At 42.4% G+C, this 15,295-nt stretch overlaps 1 protein-coding gene across 2 annotated transcripts in view; it reads right to left on the reverse strand.

The window, feature by feature from the left end:
- Positions 1-412: 412 nt before the first annotated feature.
- susd6 (sushi domain containing 6) overlaps positions 413-15,295 on the reverse strand; it is a 35,876-nt gene continuing 20,993 nt past the window's right edge. For both annotated transcript variants that reach the window (XM_061811719.1, XM_061811717.1), the window contains exons 3-7: positions 9,383-9,577; positions 8,172-8,366; positions 7,959-8,097; positions 4,395-4,849; positions 413-2,534 (exon numbers count right to left, since the gene is read on the reverse strand). In XM_061811719.1, coding sequence (XP_061667703.1) covers positions 2,509-2,534; positions 4,395-4,849; positions 7,959-8,097; positions 8,172-8,366; positions 9,383-9,577 — 1,010 coding nt within the window. In that variant the 3' untranslated portion in view covers positions 413-2,508. The remainder of the gene's footprint in view (positions 2,535-4,394; positions 4,850-7,958; positions 8,098-8,171; positions 8,367-9,382; positions 9,578-15,295) is intronic.

Raw genomic sequence — 15,295 nt, forward strand, 5'->3', positions numbered from 1 at the left:
CCTATGAATATTGTGACATAAGTGCCATAACAAGAGATAATGTCTGTCTTAAAGCTTTGTGAAGTTTGTATGTTGAGAAAACAATCATAAAATGATCACTATTGTTAAAATTTCAGTCAGCAAAGCGAGCAGTGGTTAACACGTCTGGCTCATGGTTTCTGAGGTTGGGGTTCGAACCTCAGCTCCAGCCTTCCCAGACCAACCACCGGTCTATTGAAGTAAATTGTCCATAAGGCTGAATTTGAGTGTTTATGGTTGTCTACCACACCAGGGTAGGTCAAGAGCGAGGCAATAGATGAATTATTAATTTCTATTTAGTATATTTTCAATATAACTGTAATAAAGTGACAGCTAATAAACACTCCAGCTGTCTTACTTAAGGCTCACGTTCACTTCAATAAATGACACATCATTCACATTCAAAAGAAAGCTTTAATTAGAAAGTTATATACACACTGTAAAATTAAATTAACCTTTATACAAATATTAAATTAATATTCTCACACCCACTGCCATGTACAGGGGAAGATTAGAAGCCAAAAGCATTCAAACCAAAAAATGAAACTGTGTACTATAACCTGTTATTTCCAGGGAAGAGACACTGTACAACAGTGTCCCTGAATTTAACATTAGTTGCTTTAAAAAAAACAACAAACCTTTAACCCCATAACATTTTACGCCAGGTAGTAAAGAGAAGTAAAGCAAATATGAAACACGGAGGCGCATAAAAATCAGTGTCATCATCACAATAGCTGGAAAGCATGGAAAGAACAGAAAAGGTTGGACATTATTATTATTATTATTTTTTTTTTGCCGACAAAATGAACAGTGATAAATAAAGACAATTTATATGCATAGAAAAGAACATCGTAAGGCCTTTGGGAAAACAGAAAACGTTGCACTGGTGACAAAGCAACCACCAAAGCGGATACTTTAGATAATACATAAAAAAATGTACAGGTCTAAGGCAACATTCTGTTCGCAATAATAATGAAGAGCCCCCCCCCCAAAAAAAAAAAAGATAAATCACATAAGGTTTGATTTTTTTTGGAGTCATGCTGTGTTCATGGGGGACAGCTCAACCACAAAAACACCTTATGACGATGAGGAGGAGGATGACGAAAACCATGATTCTTTAATCTCTTGTCTTTAGAAGATTATATGAGTATATGCGCTCGGACGCGCGGTGTGTAAAACAATTGTTCAATTTCTTATTTCACTGCAACCAGTTGCAGTTCTGTCAATAATCCACAGATATTTTATTTTCAGTTCAGTGTGATTGACAACGGGTGCAAAGCTATTTTTCTAGAGAGATGCCAGTCAGCATAAATATTAATAATTCAGACAGTCGTGTACTGAATTTATTGCTGGATTATAATTGCGTTTTGCTGTTTTTCAATCAACGTTGGTCTAGTAACATGAATGTTCGGGGTGATGGCTGCCTCTAATCTGGGGCGGGGGTGATCAGGAAATGTCTGTTATGAGGTGCAATTTATTGAGTACATGCCCTGTCCTGCTTCATACACACGCACACACGTCAAGTCAAACTCGTCGGATCAAAACAAAGTGAGCCACACATGAAACAAAAAAATACGGCAGGAAGGAGCATTTTGTTGGCGCTACTTTAACATTTTGTCTTGACCAATCAGCCTGATGGACAGCTCTTCCTGTGCTGCTCGATAAAGCGGGATCTCGTGTGTTGCTTTAAGTCAGATGTTTTAGATCCGAAACACCAATCAATCCTACTCATGCAAGAGAAGAGGATGGAACGCTCTCTTTCAGGTTCTACAAAGACGTGGCCACACTGCTTTGTACTCTTCCCCAACTAATCCCGTTCATCCATACAGTATTCTTGGATGTTGCCTGGATACAGAGACAGCTAAAAAAGAGGGAAAAAGAAGGACACGCAGAGGAGGCTTCATGCTTAATTCAGAGTGGGCCGCGGCGCAATGACAGCCATCACTAAAAACGACATGCAGCATTCACAAAGAGGGCCACAACACCCAACTGTCACTCACAACTCAAGTACAGCGGGAAGACGATTTGGAGCACTACAGGGCCACTGGCAAACTTAAGATTTCTCGTTTTAAATCCATTGATGGCTAATACCATTTTCAAATGGAGCCTGTGTCAACTATAATATATAGGGTGAAACCAGTAAGGAGGTGTGTGTGTGATAATACATAGCCTGTAGCACAGAGCCTTGACTGGGTATGTATGTTTGAAGCATATATGACGGCTGTGACGATTTTTAATACGATGGCACCACTTTGTCTAGTCTCGAGCCGGCTCTCCTGGCGTTCCATTACTGCCCGTGGTGGTGTATGTACTGGTTGATGGCTTTGTTCTTTGTCTGTAGCAATGGCTGAAGAGGTTGCGCTGGGCATAGTTTTAGTTCTGTCTCTGCTGGCCTGTGAGGATTGTTTGGGTAAGTTGGGTTGACAGCCACACTCTGTCCTGGTCAGCAGAGAGAGAGACAGGAGACTGCTGCTAGCACGCTGGCAGGCTTCATGCTTCCTTCAGCAAGGGAATATCTGCAGGGAGGCAGAACATTATATTCAAAGTGAGTTGGGATTATAAAATCATCCAGAACAACATCCCTTACAAAGCAGTAGTAAATAACTGAAGCCAACTTTCCACCAAGTACAGTAATCTTTCACATCCCTGCTGCACTGCAGATTTTTAAGCACCATTTTAATGTTTTTTAAAGTAGGCCTACACAGGCAACTCTCAAATTAGAGTTGCGCCTCTTCAATGGAGTACCACTTTGTAGTGCAACATATAGGTACTCTACCAGTACATGTAGAATATCCATCCATCCATCCATCCATCCATCCATCCATCCATCCATCCATCCATCCATCATCCATCCATCCATCCATCTTCTGTACCACTTTTCCTCCCTAAGGTTGTGGGCTTGTTGGAGCCCATCCCAGCTTTCTTCAGGCAAGACCCTGAACTATTTGCCAACCAATGGCAGGGCACATCGAAACAAACAACAGTTCACTCTCACGTTCACATCTACTGGGAATTTAGAGCCTTCAATCAACCTACTATACATATTTTTGGGATGTGGGAGGAAGCCAGAGTACCCAGAGAAAAGTCTAAATGCAAACTGTGAGGCAGATGTGCCAACCATGTAGAATGAATTTTGTTTAAATATACAGTGCTTAATTATCTTTTTTTGTTTCAGTTTTACAGTAATCCTCACATGGGAGTGGTAAATATCTTGAATCAAGCAAGCTGGAACTCTTATCTGGGGCATTTGAGCAAGAAAATCTTCATTTCCTATGATTTGATAATCTTCCAATTCTAAACAGAGTGTGACCAGATGCTAAGGAATACTTTAAAAATTATTTTAAACATATGTTCCAATGGGCTGCACAGTGGACCAACTGGTTAGAGCGCTGGCCTCAGAGGTCTGAGAACAGGAGTTCAAATCCTGGCCCCACCTGTGTGGAGTTTGGATGTATTCCCCGTGCCTGCGTGCGTTTTCTCCAGACACTCCAGCTTCCTCCCACATCCCAAAAACATGCATGAATTGGAGACTCTAAGTTGTTCCTAGGTGTCATTGTGAGTGTGACTGTTGTCTGTTTCTCTGTGCCCTGCAATTGGCGAACATCCAGCTCAGGGTGTAACCTGCCTCCTTCCCGATGATAGCTGGGATAGGCTCCAGCACTCCCAGGACGCTTGTGAGGAAAAGCATCTCAGAAAATGGATAGACGTAAGTTTCAATGTGTTTAAAGCCTGTTTGAGAGGTAAAACCATAACAAAAATGTTTTTGACATCTTTCTATATTGCAATTTATGTCTGGAATGTATCCTCCGTGATGAACTGGGGTTACTTGTAATCGTTTTGTGTTTCCATTATCAAAATTTGTTGACCAGATTGGTCAGGCACGACACGAAAAGAACGCAAAGGACACAACAGTTCCAGTTATGGATTGTGGGTTACAGTGTCTTGCAGTTATGTGCAACGGGAAACGTCAAAAAACAGGATTCATTGAACAGATGAGTCAGAATCGAGGTGCTAGTAAACCCAGAAGAACAAGCGTCTTCCATATTAACTGTACATCTGCAGTTGGATGATGAATTTCATTTGAGGGAATGGACAGCAGCAACAATTCAGACCACTGTAGCAAAGTGGAAATCGTGGAGAATAATACTGCCACAATCAGGCCCAAAACCACAACAGGACAACTGAATGCATTACTTACATTTAAACTCAGCTTGCACTGGGGTTATGGTTAATCATCTTAATTTATAAAAACTGAATGGTTTTATTAGATTTCGGATGACTGTCTGCTGTCAACCATTTTAGTATATATTCATTGGCACACAAACAAAACTTGTATTAGGTATTACTGATGGTGTGCTATCGTCACCACAACTTACCATCAGAGAAGTCATCTGCAGAGGTCACAGAGAGCAGACTGTGCTGGTCGCTGCTCTCAGAGTCTCTACGGAGAGGTAGAGGGGCCGCGCACGCACCGCCAGGGTGCTCTGTAGCCCACGATGATAAGGAAGAGGAGGATGAAGACGGAGCCTGATGAACAAGCACCCTCTCTGCGTGATGGTGGGAGGGGATAGACGATGAGGTGGATGGGAAACAGAAGTCTAAGTCTCTGTGGTGGTGGGTTCCACTGGGACCTTCGCCTCCTGTGGCCCCCTGAGGGAGACCCTCAGACAGAACAATCGGGACTCTGGACTCCAGAGGAGCTGGAGGAGGCGGTGAAGGAGGAGGGGGTGCTGAACCACTTCCGTTCACAGCTTCTTCATAGGAGGGCAGTGCCACCTGAACCCCCTCGACCATGATGGAACCAGATTGACCTGAGATTCCTTGGTCCCTCCTGATGAGTAGACAGACAAAGAGGGTGAAAGCAGGCCAGACACAGCATCACAAAAGCAAAGTCACGTGGAAAGTTACAGAGCAGTAATATGTTTCATATCGCAGAGGTGAGTGATTAGCCTTGACTGTACAGTCACTTTATTTATCCAATTATTTTGCAGCTCTCCGGCCTGTTTTACAATGAACAAGGGTGTTAACCCGTGCTGGATCAAATTAGAGTGACCTTTAATGATTGAAGTTACAGATGAGATAAATTCAGTACTCACATTCTGCCTTCACTTTTCCGGCATTTCAAGAATGTTGCAAAACAGGTAAGCAACTTTTCTTTCAAACCCGTACAGTATTTTAACAAACAGATTTGTTGTGTCACTGTGTGGTAGAATGGAGGCACTTCAAAAGAACCTATATTGTTTTGGAGTCAGTATACCTCAAAAAACAACTCAAGCAGTGATGTTTTGTGCTGTGAACATTTCGATAAAAAACACACAAAAAAACGTTCTAGCCTCTTGAAAGATAAAACAAGAAACAGCCAGAGATCCAAACTGATGGGCAATGTGACCCCGAATGATCATGACACTTTATTTAGCAGTTTTATTGCAGCAATCTGTTGGATGAAGACAGCTTTACTGGCAACGGATTTGCAGTCGGGTCCATTAAGGCAAGCGACACAAGGAGTCACTGCTTTACAAGGAGTTTGCAGTATTTTTTTCTTTAATATGTCGCTAGCTGGGGGCACCGTGGCACAGCTGTAGAGCTCCGGCCTCACAGTTCTGAGGACTGTGGTTCAAATCCCGGTTCCACCTGTGTGGAGTTTTCGTGTTCTCCCCGTGCCTGCGTGCGTTTTCACCAGGCACTCTGGTTTTCTCCCACATTCCAAAAACATGCATTCATTGGAGACTCTAAATTGCCCATAGGTGTGATTGTGACTGCGACTGTTGTCTGTTTCCAGGTGCCCTGTGATTGGCTGGCAACCAGTTCGGGGTGTACCCCGCCTCCTGCCCGATGAGAGCTGAGATTGTCTCAAGCACTCCTGCAACCCTCGTGAGGATAAGCAGCTCAGAAGATGGCTGGATGGATGTTGATAGCTTGATCTCATACATATTTAAGCAGTGCTTATCACGAGTGTGAAGCAATGTTTCACACTTTGTGATGGTTTGTTTTCACATAGGAATAATGTGCAAATCTGTGCCAGTTGCAGTCATTGCCGCTCTCTGTGCTTTTTAAGACCGGGGAATAAATCAAGACTGTAAAACTGTATTAAACATAAACTAGCAACAGGAGCAATCCCTGGCGTGACACAGGGACTTTCCATTGTCTCAGATTTCTTAAGTACCGTATTTTCATGACTATAAAAGTTTTAAATATTCTCCAAAATTGAAGGGGCGGCTTCTACTGCGGAGCGCCTTGTGCGCGCACGGACGGCCAAAATCTGTTACTGACTGGGAGAATTTCCTGCCGACACGTTATTTATATAGAGGAAAAGTGTGGGGGCGTGGGAGAGGACGCTAAAGGCACGCCCCCAGAAGGTATTTAATGCCGGTATGTGTTTTGTGCTAAACAACATCGTTTTGCCTAAGAACCCCCAGAAATAGTGCCAATGAAGAGATACGCTTACAAAGCACAGTTTAAATTGCAAGCTATGAGTTATGTGGGGGAAACATGGGGCTCAAGCAGCCGCGAGAGAATTCACGATCAACGAATCCATGGTGTTAAAGTTCAGGAAGCAAGAAAGTGAGTTTCGCCAAGTCAAGAAGACAAAGCTGAGTTTCCGCGGAAACAAGGCGAGGTGGCCCTAGTTGGAATAGGAACTCATGGAAACTCTGGCTATTATTCCGGGAGGCTTGACGAAGCAACTTGAACCGCTGGACATCGGTGTAGACAATGTGTACAAAGTGAAATTGCGAGCAGCATGGGAGTGATGGATGACAAATGGCGAACACAGCTTCATAAAGACTGATAGGCAGCGCCGGGCTAGTTAGGCCACAATTTGTGAATGGACTGTGGATGCTTGAGATAACACGTCAGCTCTCACTGTTGTTCGAAAAGCCGGCATCATATCTGAGGAGCCGCATGGCAACGAGACTGACAATGACGAGAGGGAACCTGGCGTGTTTGATGGAGAACTTGCCCAGCTGTTCACTTTGGATACAAAAGATAAGAAGTTTGATGGATTTGTGGATGAGGATTAATATAAAATTGGGGGTACCGTATTTTCCGCACTGTAAGGCGCACCTAAAAGCCTTTAATTTTCTCAAAAGCCGACGGCGCGCCTTATTATCTGGTGCACCTTATACTACGTGGATCAATATTGAGCCTTTAGTGCAGCTCCATCTAATGGATGCATAACGTAAAACCAGCATCTACTGTAGTGTCTATTCTATCCGCTTTATAATCCGGTGCTCCTTATATATGGGAAAAGTTTTAAAATCAGCCACTCATTGGAGGTGCACCTTATAACGCGGTGCGCCTTATAGTGCAGAAAATACGGTACATAGATTGTTAAATACTTCTATAAAGTACAACTGAACTAACTCACTGTTTACATTGTTAAATACTTCACTAAAGTAAAATGAACTCAGTTTTGCTCCCGGTGTTTTTCAAGAGGGTGGATGCATGCTACCTTATGTTTGAAGCCAGTGTCGCTAAAAACCTATATACTTTGCGGCGCTGAACATACGTAAATAACGTTTGAGGTGCATGTTTTGTGTTAATTATTTCTTCGCTCATCGTTTTGGTTATTTTGTTGTCTGCTGTTTGTGCTCTTCTGTTTGCTGTGGTGTAATGATTTTGGTTTGGTGTGACACTGTGCGTGAGGATGGGGTGTTAACTGGTGACTTGCTTGCACCCATCGTAGTGGGGGAAAAAGTAAAGTATAAGCTTGTTTTTTGCTTACAAAAATAAAGGTACAATTGTGCCTCACTGTCTTGAGAACGCAACCATGCCAGTGCTGAATACTACGATGCAATTTATATATGGGTTAAATACAGAAATTGCACCCGCAACTGATACTGTGCCTTTTAATAAAAAATACAACAATCAACAGTTAGCGTGGTATGACATTAAATTGCCGATATTCAGGGTGAAATAGTTTTAAAGCTTGTTCAGCTTACCTGCTGTGATGGAACGATTTGAGTTTGGGCTGGACGAGCACAAAAAGCACAACTAAAAGTAGGATGAGCGCCACCGAGCTAGCAGTTGACGCCACAATAGACAGAGCTGGTATGCCGAGTTCAGAGCTTGGCTCCTTGTCTGGGGGATGAAAGAGGACAATGAACCACAAGTAGTCTATAGCCCAAAATCAAAAGGCAGTTTAAGTCACAAACCTTGGGTTAGTCGGCAGCTGATCTGCATGGGAGTATCCCACTCGCCATTCTCACAGGTGAGAAACTTGTAGTCTGTTTTCAGAGCGTAGCCCTCATCGCAGAAGTACTCTATGACAGTCTTATGGGTGAGACGGTGGCAGCCAGGCGGGTGACACCGGTAGCCACCATTCTCCGGTTCAGTGGGGGGCGAACACACTGGGGGAGGCAGCGGATACGCACTTTCACAATTGTCACCGACTTTACAGCATCTGTACGTTGCAGAAATCTAACTCACTGAAAATTTCTTATGTTCACAGACAATTGCACTCTTGGTGTTGCGATAACACAAGAAATGTCATATATTTTATTTTATGCAAGGAGGAGGCGTATCGTAATCTGAATTTTTCGTTACTAGAGACGGTCGTAAGTAGAGGTACCACTCTATACAATAAATACAAACATACAGTCAGTGTTTCAACTAAATGAAAAAAAATTACAATTTGACGAGAGTAGTTGACTAATACTGCCAACAAAATAATGATGCATTTAAAAGACAATATGAGTGGTTTCTAATTTATATATCAGGTTATGACAAGGCACGGTGGTGCAGGAGGTTAGAGCGTTGGCCTCACAGTTCTGAAAACTGGGGTTAAAATCCCGGCCCTGTCTGTGTAGAGTTTGCATGTTCTCCCCGTGCCTTCGTGGGTTTTCTCTGAGCACTCTGGTTTCCTCCCACATCCCAAAAATCATGTATAATTGTAGACTCTAAATTGCACGTAGGTGTAAGTGTGAGCGCGACGGTTGTCTGTCTATGAGCCCTGCAATTAGCTGGCAACAAGTTCAGGGTGTACCCTGCTTCCTGGCCAATGACAGCTGGAATAGGCTCTAGTACTACCGCGCCCCTTGGGAGGATAAGCGGCTCAGAAAATGGATGGATGGAAGGTTATGACAAATATGTAGCCTGCTCTGTACAAAATGTGACAGCAATCTATTGAGGTCAACATAGTTTCAACTGCTGCCCTTTAGAGACCAAGGCTAGAGCTTCATCTGATTCAGCTTGTTGTCATCGTTATCATAAAATAGGATTTATTACACATGGACGGTCGCAGATAGTCTCTACAAAACAGTTTTAGACACATAGAACTGGACCGTGGATGGCGACCAAAGCACCACTGAAAGTTCAAAACCTCAGATAGAATTTCCATGAAACCCTGGCTGTCCTGACTCCTCACCATTGCTTCTGATGCAGCGTGGGAGTTGATTGGACCAGGATCCAGAACCGTCACAAGTGATGCTTGTAGGTCCATCTGCAGTGTATCCAGGATCACAGGCATAGGTCAAAACAGTGCCCATGGGAAAGGAGTCCCTGTTACCCTCAGTCTGGTTAAGCAGGTCTCCATGCTGCACGGCAGGTGGCTGAGCACAACCTACATGAAAACAAAAACATGGTAGGAATAGGAATTAGTTGGCTGCTACGCCTCCTAAAAGAACAACAATTGGTAACATTTACATTGTCGGGAATTGTGACAATTAGCATTTCATTCATGAATCTAGTTATTATGCAACGTATTCAGACATCTGGACCAATATTTAAAAGAAACAGTGTGGTAAGGACATTTCAAAAGGAGCGAAAAATTAGGAAGAGGCCACCTGCATATAATTTCAAATTGTGTTTTGAATGGTCTTCTGTGGCAATATATATATATATATATATATACACACACACACACACACACACACACACACACACACACACACGCACGCATACACACAACTATTATTTGTAGTGTTGTTTTGACAATTATTGACTAGAATAGATCACCTGATTTGAAAATATTTTTGCAAATACTCAGTATACAGTACACAAGTCATTTAAATAGATTGCTCCATCTTGTGACTGGAATGGTGATCTTTTTTTTTTAACTCACTGAACGGTAATCGAGCCCAAAAATCCTGACCGTGTAAAGCCGACTCACAATGTGAACACTTGAGTCATTATCTTTTACGATTTACATGTGAAATGAAATTTGAAAACAAGACTTTTTAAAGGTTTTAAGCGTGCTGAAAGGCTGTTGACTTTACCTATGAATATGAATGTGTATAGTACTTCATTATACTGAATGTCTTCTTGTCTCTGTAGGTTGCTGCCAATGGGTCAAAGAACTTTTCACAGGGAAACTCAGTCATGGTGACAAGTGGAACAGATAATTACAGCTCAGGGGAATTGTTCCTTGAATCTAGGCTGCATTTGACACAGCAAAGGGAGAGGCTCTGTATCAAAATGGCAGGTGTGGTGGAGACCGCCCTGCTGTGTCCCATTGTGACCTCAAGTACATTGGGTGAATTCACGTGACAAGGAGCCCCATGTTATATCTTTAGTTTCACTTGATTAATAGCACATTTAAACGGTGTTTGTTCCACTGTAGCATACAGTAATATCTCCTACACTGTGTGGCAGCTCTGAGACTCTGTGCCTGCCAAAGAAGACAAGCATAAAACACATTTGGAGCTGCAAATCTGCTGCTTAGTCAAGCAGGTCCAACTTGATATCGAAGCATCTGTGCAAACGGCAGGACAGCACGATGACTTTATTTTAAATTATTACTCATCTTAAACTGCTTGACATTTGTGACTAAATTAAAGATCGAGAAAAACAAAGTTGCACTGAGAAGGATCTTCTGTGAGGAGAATAGACGAAGCAGCTGTTTGAGAAGAAAATTTCGTACACTAAAATGCAAGATCAGAGATCTATCTCAAAATGTCTTTCAAAGTTTTCAACTTGATAGACCCATTTGTCTTGGTGGTGTGTTTATGACTCAAAGACACTATTACAAAAACAATTCCCCCTACTTCCCGTAATCTCAGAGGAAAAACTAGACTCTAAACAAGCAGCGCAAGATTGTAAGCAAAAATTAAATGTAGCGTGAGCCCTTGGACCAGGTCACAGTTGACTGTATTTCCTGACTCCGTCTTGGGACTCATTTTGGTGTCTTTGTGTACCAAAAATAAATGGAACAAAACAAGTAAATACCATCTGCTTACATGTACAGTACTGTGTATAACAATCCCCTTAGACAAACATGGAAAAAACCTCAAACATAAACCGATATCTTACAAAACCTGATAAGATTCGTGGGTCATAAGTGGTTCTCATTCAATTCCTCGCCACTAAGGGCTGAGTAATAGGAGGTTGTAATGCGTAGAGGCTCACTGAAAACCACAGAGGGTGCTAATGGAATGAGGAAAGTTGATGAATCGATGACCCGAGGCTGTGATTCTGCAGAGGACACAAAAGAGCATCAGGGGGCCGTTTCTTCCCCCAAAAAACTCAAAAGTAATCAGAACAATGTCTATTCTACATGTAAATGTACTTCTTGTTGAAAAACAACAAAGGAATGCTAATGTATTTCAGTATTCATTATTTGCTACTAACAGAACTCTAGCTGCCTTAGTTCAGAGCTTCTATATATAGCACATCGGAAAAAAAAACATTTTTTTCCAGAAGATAAATTAACTTTCAGTAGAGTGAGCGTCCTGTATTAAAAGACGACAATGGTAACTCCCCAGGGCTTTACGGTAAGTCAGGCACACAGATCATTTCATCGAGGTTAGTGGGTGCAGTCGAAACTAACCCCGAAGCCAGGAAAATGTGGATCCATTTTAAAACTAGTGGTCCTTAAGAAGCACAGTCAGCCAAGCTTCCATTCTCATGCCAGGAAAAGCTTGTGCTGTTCATAGAAAGGATCTGGGAAGCAAATCTCATTATATTACTGGACAATTTAGCCCAAGAGACCACATCACATGAATTCATAAAAATATATACACTTCAAGTGAATTGTAACGCGACAGTGCAGATGGCAATTTCCTGTATACGGTGCTCAACTTAAATGACTCCACCCACTTGGAAAGATCATCCAAAATTTAGCGATGCCTGACCTTCCTTTGTGTGTACTAATATTTGCAACATTTCAACTTGCAACAATTAAGTTTTCATTTTGGAGTGGCCCATCTTCTGTGTTTTATCTGTGTAAATTTATAAATAATATATGTACAGTGGGGCGGCACGTTGGATCACCTAGTAAAGCGTTGGCCTTACAGTTCTAAGGACTCGGGCTTGATCCCGGCCCCGCCTGTGTGGAGTTTGCATGTTGTCCCCGTGCCTGCGTGGGTTTTCTCTGGGCACTCCGGTTTCCTCCCACATCCCAAAAACATGCAACATTAACGGGACGCTCTAAATTGCCCCAAGGTGTGATTGTGAGTGTGGCTGTTTGTCTCGATGTGCCCTGCGATTGGCTGGGAACCAGTTTAGGGTGTGCCCCGCCGCCTGCCCGTTGACAGCTGGGATAGGCTCCAAGCATTCGCCGTGACCCTAGTGAGGTTAACCGGCAAAGAAAATGGATGGATGTATATGTACAGTGGACCCCTCCTTATGTGTGGGTCGGCACTTGCAGATTTACCTATTCACAGATTATTTTTTTCCAAATTGTCAGTCTTTTTGGGGTTGGGAAACAAATGCTCATTTTTGGTGGAAATGCTTACTAAAGATTTTGGGGTTAAAACGAACTTTTAAAAAAAAAATTCTCCTTGCAAATACAACGGCTGCCAATTATCCACAGACTTTCACGATTTGCAGTTGGGCCCGGTCCCTAACCTCCTGCAAATAGTAGGTGGCTACTAGGGTCGGGGATCGAGAACCGAAAGCAACTGGGACTCCTGGTTCTCCCGGAATTGTTCAAATCAAAAAACGTTGGTTCCCAGTTTCGATGCCTACAGTCCGCCGAGCTCGAAAAAAGCCGTGGGGAAAATCAACAAAAAAGAAAGCGCACAAAGACAAGCCTATACTCAACAGTGGTGATGAACAAAAGTCTGTCTTAAGTTTTTTTTTTTTAAATAAATGACTAATTGCCTCAGTGTAAACCTTGGAACAATCAAACTTTTAATCCAAGTACACTGTTATTCTGAACAATGTAGGGAACGACCCATTTTCCTCAGGCTTTCAAGGAGAAATGCATGTTCAACAAGCGTTGACTTCATCTTGAAATAAGGGCCGCCTGAGTCATACCTGTTTTTTACAAAATTGATGACCTCACTTATTGAATGCCCTACTGCTATTTTTTTTCAACACACACCTTTCAGCAAATTGCCCTAATCCACTGCCTTAAGCGTGTGTACATCATGAATGCTGGTTCTTGTTGGTTTTCTGAGAATCTACTGCACTTACTGGTAACTTGTTTGACAAGCAATAAAAATATACTGAAAACGTGGATTAATCTGGTTAGTCACATTAGACTTATAATATTTTGATCACGACTGTATAAACCATAGCCAACTATGTAAATATATACTCCAGTCTCCATCACTTCCTTCTGTGGAAACATTATTTTAAACAGAGGGGAAACAAGTCCACTTCATCCTGGTTTGTTCCAAGATGGAAGGGACAGTTCAACACAAAAAGTTATCCAACAAGTCTAAAGTCATCTTGATGAACAAAAAAATGAAGTAAGAATTTTAATGTAAAAACAAAGGAAATGCTAGAAAAATATATGTGACTGGCCATTAGTAGTTTCCCAGTTCACATAAATATTCGTGCATTTGGGGTGGGATCACTGATAAACAATGGAGAAGTTCCCTTCGACTGTGTTGTGGTCAGTCGAGGGTGTAGTCAGCTAGGAAAGGCTGCAGCCTCTGCTGTGAGCCTCAACAAGATAAGCGATAAAGAAAATGGGTGATAGCTGCGCCTTCAAACAGAAATTGTACTTGTGCACACAACCTTTCATGTCACTGATGACAGCTGACCAATGAGTTTAATACATGGATTTCCGATGACGTCACCACAGTCCCAGGATTCCCTTGTCTGCCATCTTGTGTGTCACTACCGGTAATTGGAAACCCATCTATAGCTAAACAGTTTGGATGAACATAGGACAAGAACAAAGACCCACCAGACCCAAAACACTCATGAGGACGATTCCTAAGCCTAACATCCTGCACCTTAGGGCATCGAAGGGGACGTAGAGGGGGGGGGAGGCGTTAAAATCCCCTGATTTATTCTGAAGAGCCTGCCTGGCTGTGAATATCTCCCTTTCCCCATCTGTTACCAATGGCACTAGCCTACGCAGAGCTGGGGTGGGGTGGTGGTGGTGGATTGGGGAAAACACAGTTGGGGGGAGAAGAAGGGTTTAAAACGGTCTTTCCTCCCCAAGGCAAATTAAAATTCTAATTATCCTCTATTACGAGCTGTGAGTGCTCTAAAGCAGATCAGATACTGATGACTTCTGCGACCAGCTGTTTAGACGCTCTATTGAACAATAGGCCATAAATGTGTGTTGTGAACCAGGGGAATTTGTGTGTGGGCTGGATTAAGATTAAAATCTCTGGGATGATGATGCTCTCTTTGGCCTTGTAAATATGTTTTTTTTTGTTCCTTTGGTGGGTTCTCTCCCTAAAGCTGCGGTTGTTTTCAATGAAATACCAGTCATGTTTTAGATCAGGTTTATTTTTTGTTTATTTCTCGATTTGACAGTTTATCCTACTAATCCAATGGATTGTTAACCAAAATGTTGGAATTAGAGTTCAGTACAGTACACAAAGAATAATGTCTCCAGGATAAATAAGAAGAATTGAATTTCTAAAATCGTAACTAAAGCTTCTTAGATTTCAGTAGTCTGGTTATAAAAAATGCAATATGATTCATGTAGAATAGGAAAAATGATGTTTGACTGAACCACTAAGCGGAAGATCAGAACCCGCCTCTTCTGCCAAAAAATATGGCTGATCTGTGTGGGCGCGGGGGGGGGGGGGGGGTCCATGATGATAATGGGGGAGCTGGCACTTTTATAGAACTTTCATAAATGTAGGTTGAAGTAGTCCCACAGCACATATGTAATAATTCATTCTGTGTTCCGTATTATCCAAACAATCATAAGCAGAAATGCATACCGATGGGACTTATCCTTATGGTCACCACGTAAAAAGGTCAGAAACTCCAGTTAAACAGCTGTAGTTTTCCAAAGAACCATATTTTTGCTTGTAGGTGATTCATGTGAAACCACAATACATCCACCCAGGGAGAAGGAAGTCTCAAACAGAAAAATAACATCCCCCACTCCCCGTCATCCGCCCTGTAGTGTTGCAATACATTTAAG

The sequence above is a fragment of the Syngnathoides biaculeatus genome, chromosome 23, assembly GCF_019802595.1.
Source record: "Syngnathoides biaculeatus isolate LvHL_M chromosome 23, ASM1980259v1, whole genome shotgun sequence".
Lineage (NCBI taxonomy): Eukaryota > Metazoa > Chordata > Actinopteri > Syngnathiformes > Syngnathidae > Syngnathoides > Syngnathoides biaculeatus.